Raw genomic sequence first — 9,779 nt, 5'->3', positions numbered from 1 at the left:
TTTCGGACCTGATTGGGAACCGCTCAGACCAGCCGTGACGCCTCTGGGAGTTTCCAGACCCGAAGCCCCGCCCACATTTTCAGCAAAATGGAGAGGTGCTTAAAATACAGACTCAAAAAAAGGGCCTAATAAAATCCCTCCGTTCAGCTTCTACAATACACTGTGTTGCCCTTGCCCACAACTGGAAAACCATTCCTTTGTTTGGGTTAGACCTTGCTGTCCTTTTCTCTTTTTTTGCTCTCTCTTAGGCATTGATCGTACTAGCGAGTTGTGGCTTCCGGAATGAATGGCCCATCTCGAGAGCCGTGATTTTAGTCTTTTGGGGGTTTTTGTGAAACCTCGTGGCTGAGAGCCTGCTTATAGGGTGGGCTTCAGGGTGGGCTTCCTCATCGTTCTCAGCAGTGGTCTCCCCTTTTCCTTATCTTGTACTCATCCTATCATCTTCCTTTCTCTTCCCTCACTGGCTGCCACATTTTTCTGGTACAACTGGTTTTTTCAAATGTTCTTCGTTTCACTTAGAAACACTTAAGGAAATTGAGGAAGCTCAGCTTTTACCCGCCGTTTCCTCTGGCGAGTCCATTAGCAAGTGAAAATGCTCTCGACTCCTTTCCTGCCCTTCTACCCCTATCCCCTCCTCGCCCCCGCCATCACCACCTTCCTTTTCTCTCCTTTCTTGAATTGAGAAATCAAGTGCACCCCAAAGATCTGTGCCTTTAATAGTGTCTTTAATAAAATGCTGAATGTAAAGACCAGGAACAATTTTATTCCAGGAATTTAAAAAATAAAAAAACTTTCAAATGTTTCCTTGACTTCTGGCTATTTGAAATGACCTTTCGGGCCCTGGCTTGTCTGCTAGGTAGCAGATTTTATTTCTCCGAGAAAATGCCTTCTCTAACGAATAACACATTTACTTTTTCTCTTTTTCCGAGCTTCAGAAATGTTTACCCTTTCTCTTTCAAATGTGTGTGGTTATTTACTACTTGAACAAATACCTAATAGTATTCTCCAAGTTTACTTTATAATGTCTGTAAATACTATATGTGCAAATGACCGCATGCCCATCTTCTATTAGTTAATCCATTTCTTATTGAGTTACTTGTCTGGCTTTCTTCTTCTTCCTTCTCCTGTTTAGTAATGGAATCTGAGTGCTTAACCTTGAAGATGTTATTGGATGGGTAATCTCAACAATCCTCTTCCCTTGCAACTATAGAAAAACCAGGCAGCTTTCTGCCTTGTTACCTAGCAGTTGTTGAAAAGGGTGTTTGCTACCAGTGCATTATCTTGGCAAAATTCTGTTAGCCTCTGACCTGCTTTGTTTTATACTCCACGGCCAAATTTGCCTGTTACTCCAGGTATCTCTTGACTTCCTACTTTCACATTCCAGTCCCCTATAATGAAAAGGACATTTTTTGGGGGTGTTAGTTCTAGAAGGTCTTGTAGGTCTTCATAGAACCGTTCAACTTCAGCTTCTTCAGCATTACTGGTAGGGGCATAGACTTGAATTATTGTGATATTGAATGGTTTTCCTTGGAAATGGACAGATATCATTCTGTCATTTTTCAGATTGCATCCAAGTACTGCATTTTGGACTCTTTCGTTGACTCTGATGGCTACTCGATTTCTTCTAAGGGATTCTTGCCCACAATAGTAGACATAATGGTCATCTGAGTTAAATTCACCCATTCCAGTCCATTTTAGATCACTGATTCCTAAAATGTCTACATTCACTCTTGCCATCTCCTGTTTGACCACTTCCAATTTGCCTTGATTCATGGACTTAACATTCCAGATTCCTATGCAATATTGCTCTTTACAACATCGGACGTTACTTCCATCACCAGTCACATCCACAACCAGGTGTTGTTTTTGCATTGGCTCTGTCTCTTCATTCTTCCTGGAGTATTTCTCCACTGATCTCCAGTAGCATATTGGGCACCTACTGACCTGAGGAGTTCATCTTTCAGTGTCCTATTTTTTTTGCCTTTTCATACTGTTCATGAGGTTCTCAAGGCAAGAATACTGAAGTAGCTTGCCTTTCCCTTCTCCAGTGGACCACATTTTGTCAGAACTCTCCAACATGACTTGTCCATCTTGGGTGGCCCTACATGGCATGGCTCATAGTTTCATGCAGTTAGACAAGGCTGTGGTCCTTGTGATCAGATTCGTTAGTTTTCTGTGATTGTGGGTTTTTCATTCTGTCATCCTTCTGATATGCAGATGACACCACCCTTATGGCAGAAAGTGAAGAGGAACTAAAAAGCCTCCTGATGGAAGTGAAAGAGGAGAGTGAAAAAATTGGCTTAAAGCTCAACATTTAGAAAACTAAGATCATGGCATCTGGTCCCATCACTTCATGGCAAATAGATGGGGAAACAGTGGAAACAGTGTCAGACTTTATTTTTCTGGGCTCCAAAATCACTGCAGATGGTGACTGCAGCCATGAAATTAAAAGACGCTTACTTCTTGGAAGAAAAGTTATGACCAACCTAGATAGCATATTCAAAAGCAGAGACATTACTTTGGCAACAAAGGTCCATCTAGTCAAGGCTATGGTTTTTCCAGTGGTCATGTATGGATGTGAGAGTTGGACTGTGAAGAAAGCTGAGCGCCCAAGAATTGCTGCTTTTGAACTGTGGTGTTGGAGAAGACTCTTGAGAGTCCCTTAGACTGCAAGGAGATCCACCCAGTCCATTCTGAAGGAGATCAGCCCTGGGATTTCTTTGGAAGGAATGATGCTAAAGCTGAAACTCCAGTACTTTGGCCCTCTCATGCAAAGAGTTGACTCATTGGAAAAGACTCTGATGCTGGGAGGGATTGGGGGCAGGAGGAGAAGGGGACGACAGAGGATGACATGGCTGGATGGCATCACTGACTCGATGGACGTGAGTCTGGGTGAACTCCGGGAGTTGGTGATGGACAGGGAGGCCAGGCGTGCTGCAATTCATGGGGTCGCAACTGAGTGACAACTGAGCGACTAAACTGAACTGAACTGAACTATCCCTCTGATAGATAAGGATAAGAGGCTTATGGAAGCTTCCTGATGGGAGAGACTGACTGAGGAGGAAACTGGATTTTGTTCTGATGGGTGGGGCCATGCTCAGTAAATCTTTAATCCAATTTTCTGTTGATGGCAGGGCTGTGTTCACTCCCTGTTGTTTGACCTGAGGCCAAACTATGGTAGAGGTAATGAAGATAATGGAGACCTCCTTCAAAAGGTCCCATGCACGCACTGCTGCACTCAGTGCCCCCAACCCTGCAGCAGGCCACCACCAACCCATGCCTCTGCCAGACTCTTGGACACTCACAGGTAAGTTTGGGTCAATCTCTTTTGGGGTCACTGCTCCTTTCTCCTGAGTCCTGGTGCACACAGCATTTTGTTTGTGCCCTCCAAGAGTCTGTTTCCCCAGTCTTGTGTAACTTCTGGCTCTATGGCGGGGTTAATGGTGACCTCCTCCTAGAGGACTTCTGCCATATGATTATATAACAACAATGTATGTTGCTCAAGGACATGTTTCTCCTTCTTAACAAGAATCTTCTGATTAATCTTGTTGATTTAAGATGTATGTTGTGGGAGTGGGTCTGGTAAAAGTATATAAGGCCTTGATAAGACTAGCAAGTGGGTCACTCTCTGATGTCTATGTCAGAATCTTTCTCTGTCCTTTTTCACTGTAATAAAGCTTCTGCTACACAAAAGCTCTGAGTGATCAAGCCTGGTCCCTGGTCCTGAAGCTAATTCTTCAGAGATCACAAATCCAAGATTGTTCACCATAAGCTATCATTATTGTTCTTGCATTGTTCTTCATTCAAAGTTAGTTTATTTACTAGTAATTAGTGCCTTTCCTAATTCTCATTTCTCCTGTCCTCCAAACACATATATATTTACACATAAACACACAAAGACACATGCAGACATACACTAATCCAAAACTAGCCCTTTGGAGTGTTTTCTACTCCATGAGCTTAACTTCTCAAATCTTTTCTTCCATTCCATAGAGTCTTACTTCTCAACACAGATTGGCCTTTTACCAAGTCAGAATCTTAAATATGAGACAGGCAAGCACAAAATTTTCCTTCTTCGTTAGTCCTACCCCAGAGCAATCACCATCCTTGCTTTCATTCTCAAAGGTTCCTCAACCATCTATGCCTCCATGTACTATTTCACTTAAAGAAATTTGAGGATGTAGCATTTACTGGCCCCTTCATCTTATTACACCTTCTATTATTTATTTTTTGCCCTGCATCTTTTGGGATCATATTTGCCTGAGCAGGGATCACACCTGAGCCACAGCAGTGAAAGCACGGAATCCTAACCACAGGGCTATCAGTGAAATCCCCACTCTGCCCTACTCTTGTCTGCTCATGACTTGAAGCCAGAATTGCAAAACCCTTTAAGAAACCCCTTACCTTCTCCTGAGGCTTTCTCAAGACCTAAATGTATTCTCTAATATACACAACTGTTCATGCCTAACACTCTCTCCTTGTTTTGCCTAACCTTGTTTCCAAAATTCTGTAATACAATGTGACCAATGTCTTCATAGTCCCTTCTATCTCCTAATTTAGTCAGTTTTCATGCCTAAATATATCAGATAATAGCTGCCAGAAACTCTGATTCCCTTTCATTCACTTCACCTTACTAGCACCTCCAGGGTTGGATGGATATTGAGAAAATAAAAATCAAGATAAAGATTGGGGTCCGTGGAGCAGGAGCCCCCTGCTGTCTTGCTCCCTTGGGTTTACAATAGGGTCAGAGGCTATGAACACAGTTCCTAAGCTTCTAATCTTTAAAAGCAGACTGGTTTCTATAGACTGTTTCTATTTCCCCAAAACTCATATGTTGAAATCTAATCTCTAACTTGAGGGTATTTGGAAGGTAGGGTTTTGGGGAAGGGCTTAGGTTTTAAGTACAGGGCCCTCATCAGTAGTATTCATGCCTCTATAAAAGAGACCCCATTGACTCTTCCACGCATGGAGAAAATAGCCATCTATGAGTTAGGAAGAGGGCTCTTACCAGATACTAAATCTGACAACGCCTTGATCTTGGACTTCCCAGCCTCCAGAGCTGTGAGAAATACATTTCTATTATTTATAAGCCACCTAGTCTGTAGTATTCTGATACAGCAGCCTGAGCAGGCCAAGACACTCGTTTTCTGCAAGTCATGTTTTTAAAAAGTACTCAGAGTTGGTGCCTTTGATTTTAGTGGTTATTCTAATTTCTTTCTTTCTTTCTTTTTAAGAATTTTTGGTTATTTCCTAAAACCACCTTTTCTACAACCAACCTTAGGCTTCTAATAGAGCATGTCCTCACTGAGCCACAGTACACTTCTTAACTTCAGATCTCAATCAGCATCCAAATCCCAGATGTCCTTACTGAGAAATTGCAAAATGTTAAAACACTCTAACTTCTGCCTTTCCACTTAAAGGAAAACAGGCTTTTCTAGCCGGTTCTATTTTTTCTTTTTCTTAAACAGGTACTCTTACTTTATTTTCCTACAGCCTTGGGAGGCTTATACAGAGCTCCTCATTTCCTTTGAGGGTTTGTTCAAAGAATCCCAAACTGAGATCTATTGGCTTTGTCTTCCCAGCACTTGGCTACCTTCAGAAAAGACAGACTTTTCTAGAGCTAGTAAAGGATTAATATGTATATTCTCTAAATCTGGGGAATTATCACCAAGCTCACAAATGAAAACACGTGTGAAAATACTTTGGAAACTATAAAGTTTTATATAATTCTTGTCATCAGTATTATACCTACTCCCCATAGAATTCAAGAAGTATCTTGGATGAAGTGTGAAAAGCAGGAGGTGGGAAGCACTCAGTAATTACCTGAGGCTATCTTGTGTCTCAGTTCAGTTCAGTTCAGTTCAGTTGCTCAGTCGTGTCCGACTCTTTGAGACCCCATGAATTGCAGCACGCCAGGCCTCCCTGTCCATCACCAACTCCCGGAGTTCACTCAGACTCACATCCATAGAGTCAGTGATGCCATCCAGCCATGTCATCCTCTGTCGTCCCCTTTTCCTCCTGCCCCCAATCCCTCCCAGCATCAGGGTCTTTTCCAATGAGTGAACTCTTCCCATGAGGTGGCCAAAGTACTGGAGTTTCAGCTTTAGCATCATTCCTTCCAAAGAACACCCAGGACTGATCCTTAGGATGGACTGGTTGGATCTCCTTGCAGTCCAAGGGACTCTCAAGAGTCTTCTCCAACACCACAGTTCAAAAGCATCAATTCTTTGGTGCTCAGCTTTCTTCACAGTCCAACTCTCACATCCATACATGCCCACAGGAAAAACCATAGCCTTGACCAGACGGACCTTTGCTGGCAAAGTAATGACTCTGCTTTTCAATATGCTATCCAGGTTGGTCATAAGTTTCCTTCCAAGGAGTAAGCGTCTTTTAATTTCATGGCTGCAGTCACCATCTGCAGTGATTTTGGAGCCCAGAAAAATAAAGTCTAACACTGTTTCCACTGTTTCCCCATCTATTTGTCATGAAGTGATGGGCCCAGATGCCATGATCTTAGTTTTCTGAATGTTGAGCTTTAAGCCAACTTTGTCACTCTCCTCTTTCACTTTCATCAAGAGGCTTTTGAGCTCCTCTTCACTTTAGTGTTACAAATCAGGACTACATTCATTCAAATAGAATTTGATGAGCACCTGCCTGTGTCAGGCTTTTTCTATTCTGGAGAACCATCAGTGAATAGCATGATTTTTTTTTTTTTTGGCCTTATGATATGTATATGGTGAGAGAAAAGGGGCAAAGTTTTACATTTAAAAGTTTCACACAGAGTAGGAGAAATATTGTATGACATCCCTTATATGCAGAATCTAAAAAAGAAATGATAAAAGTGAACTTATTTAAGAAAGAGAAACAGACTCACAAGCTTAGAGAACGAACCAGGGGGAAAGGATAGAAAGGGAGTTTGGAATGGACATGTACACACTGCTATTATCTAATTAAGATATTAATGCTAATATCTATTAAGATATTAATAGATAACCAACTAGGACCTACCTACTTTATAGTTCAGGAAATTCTGCTCAATATTTTGTGGCAGCTTGGATGATAGGGGAATTTGGGGGAGAATGGATATATGTATATGAATGGTTGAGTCCCTTTGCTATCTACCTGAAACTATCACAACATTTGGCTATATAATCAGCTATACTTCAATACAAAATAAAAAGTTACAAAAATAAAACAGGTTCACACAGACTTAGGAGAATACTCTCCTGGTCCTAGAATTTCATAGGTGTGAGTGTGATGTCAGGTATGGGATAAGCCCACAAGTGGTGTGGAGGACATTACTGCCTCAAACAGGCTCACTGTGGCTTCTACGTCTAGAAAGTCACCAGATGTTGATGGCATGCATGACGCCTGTCATGAGTATTCATTGCAAGGACTGATGTTGAAGCTGAAGCTCCAAAACTTTGGCCACCTGATGCTCTTGCCAACTCATTAGAAAAGACCCCGATGCTGGGAAAGATTGAAGGCAGGAGGGGAAGGGGACCAGAGGACGAAATGGTTGGATGGCATCACCGAATCAATGGACGTAAGTTTGAGCAAGCTCGGGGAGATGAAGGACAGGGAAGCCTGGTGTGCTGCAGTTCATGGGGTCGTATAGTCGGACAAGACTGAGTGACTGAACACTGACGCCTGTGGATTGCTCCTTGTGCTTGTCTGTGTTCGGAGGTTCCTGAAAGCTGGCAAATAAAAGCCAGAGGACTGATTTGTTAATCTCCCAATATCAAATCTTAGAATGGGGGTGAAGAATAAACAGCTCAGAACTTGATCCTGCAGGGTTACCAGCGCTACCGCTAAACAGTGAGAAATGCAGTTCTCAAAAGGGCTTAGTTCAACACCCTGTAGCCAGCTTCAACCGGATTATTTTTTGGAGTTGTATAAAACAAACTGATTGTCAGTTACGTTAGAGGTCTGCCCACTATTGCTAGATCCTGGGCCACATTGCTTGACTTAACCTAGATATACTCTGCCCCTCCTTGGACCCTGGACAATTCAATCAGTAACTGACTAGAACTTACAAGATACTTGCCCTTCCAAGCACTGCACATACACAGCGGGACAGTCAACCAGAGTTCTGCATCCTGAGGCTACTCTAACTGGGCTAGGAACTTACTCTGCTCTTTAACTTAGGTAGGCAGAGTTCTGTGTTAACTGAGTCCTCCTTACAGATTTTACATAGGAGAACTCAGACAGGGCCCAGGTAGTGCGGAGACACTCTTGCCCCTATTAGCAGTTATCAGTAAGCTTTTAACAGCTTACAAAATTATCACGGCGTGTTCAGCCTTGACAAGTACGCTTCATATCTGTATTGTGACTAAGATTATGTAGTTCCTGGACAAAATTCCTCTGCTTTAGGAAGACCTATCCTTGTGTAACAGCTGTTCTCAGTGAAAACGGAAGTGGCTCTTAAAAGAGCCTTTGGGAGGAAGCTAATGCCCCCAAGCCAGTCAAGGACAGTTTATGCCCTCTCCCCGCGGATGCGGCGAGCAAGCTGGATGTCCTTGGGCATGATAGTGACGCGCTTGGCGTGGATGGCACACAGGTTGGTGTCTTCGAAGAGCCCCACCAGATAGGCCTCGCACGCCTCCTGCAGCGCCATCACTGCCGAGCTCTGGAAACGCAGGTCGGTCTTGAAGTCCTGCGCGATCTCGCGTACCAGCCGCTGGAAAGGCAGCTTGCGGATCAGCAGCTCCGTGGACTTCTGGTAACGGCGAATCTCGCGCAGAGCTACCGTGCCGGGCCGGTAGCGGTGCGGCTTCTTCACGCCGCCAGTGGCCGGAGCGCTCTTGCGAGCCGCCTTGGTGGCGAGCTGTTTGCGCGGCGCCTTGCCGCCAGTGGACTTGCGAGCCGTCTGCTTTGTACGAGCCATAGCCTGAAGAGTTGTGTCGCGGAAGAAGCAACTGAACAACTGGGTCCAGGACGAGACTTTATACAGATGATCCGATCCTGATTGGCCAGACTTTGCTGGAGTAACCTGATTGGTTAAAAACCTATTTTCATTTGGATCTTACCAACCCTGAAAAGGCTTTGTTTTCTGTCCTTCTTAAACTTGTGTTTTGTATTTTTGCAGGAAGAATTATGGCTGCATTGTATCTTGTCTGAGTTTTTGGTTTTCGACTGAAATATTGATTTCACCAGTAAAAAAGGAATTTGGTCCAGAATTTTTGTAAGTCAGGGACTAAGTTCTAAAAGAAATTCATTTTCACTGGGGTCTTTTTCCCTTTTCAGATAATATGGGGGGAAATTACAGCGAAGTAATGTATTTTATCTCTAAAAAATTAGTATCTCTAAAAAATTAGTTCCACTTCATAACTGAATCAAGATCTGCATTTAATGTTTGTATCAAGATCTAAAATAAAGTTTCAAAATAGACTGGCACACTGGTCCTATGAAGACAGAACTTTAGATTTGCCCAGCGTGGTGTAGGGAAGGTGGGGCGGGGGGTTGCTGTGTGCTTGAATGGTCATCTAACTTAATTTTGATTCAAATGGTTGGACTTAAAAATGTGAACTGCGTACTGACTAGAAGGCCTGGAGTGATGCTAGGTTTACACTGATCAAGTGATTAGGTGTTGTTTTGTAAACAGAGGTAGCCCTGAAAAAAACATTTGAGAAGTTTTAACTATTGGACCACTGGGTTCTAATGATAAAGACCCAGAATCAAAATTGGTTTAATGCTGGAACAAAACAATCGTCAGAAATGTGTTTCTTGGTTCGCAGTGTCATGGTTTTACAATGGAGTAAACTGAGAATTGGTCTTTC

At 43.0% G+C, this 9,779-nt stretch overlaps 1 protein-coding gene across 1 annotated transcript; it reads right to left on the bottom strand.

Moving 5' to 3' along the window:
• Positions 1-8,413: 8,413 nt before the first annotated feature.
• Positions 8,414-8,911, bottom strand: LOC113881671 (histone H3.1). The gene has a single exon (XM_027524742.1). The coding sequence runs from the start codon at positions 8,885-8,887 to the stop codon at positions 8,477-8,479; it is 411 nt and encodes a 136-aa protein (XP_027380543.1). The 5' UTR covers positions 8,888-8,911; the 3' UTR covers positions 8,414-8,476.
• Between the last annotated feature and the right edge of the window lie 868 nt (positions 8,912-9,779).

The sequence above is a fragment of the Bos indicus x Bos taurus genome, chromosome 23 (genome assembly GCF_003369695.1).
Source record: "Bos indicus x Bos taurus breed Angus x Brahman F1 hybrid chromosome 23, Bos_hybrid_MaternalHap_v2.0, whole genome shotgun sequence".
Taxonomy (NCBI): domain Eukaryota; kingdom Metazoa; phylum Chordata; class Mammalia; order Artiodactyla; family Bovidae; genus Bos; species Bos indicus x Bos taurus.
Note: the sequence above shows the minus strand (reverse complement) of the source record. Positions and strands in the feature narration are given on the sequence as shown.

Bases quoted from the DNA above. Each gene is read 5' to 3' on its own strand.
- LOC113881671 (XM_027524742.1), bottom strand. From the start codon at position 8,887: ATGGCTCGTACAAAGCAGACGGCTCGCAAGTCCACTGGCGGCAAGGCG.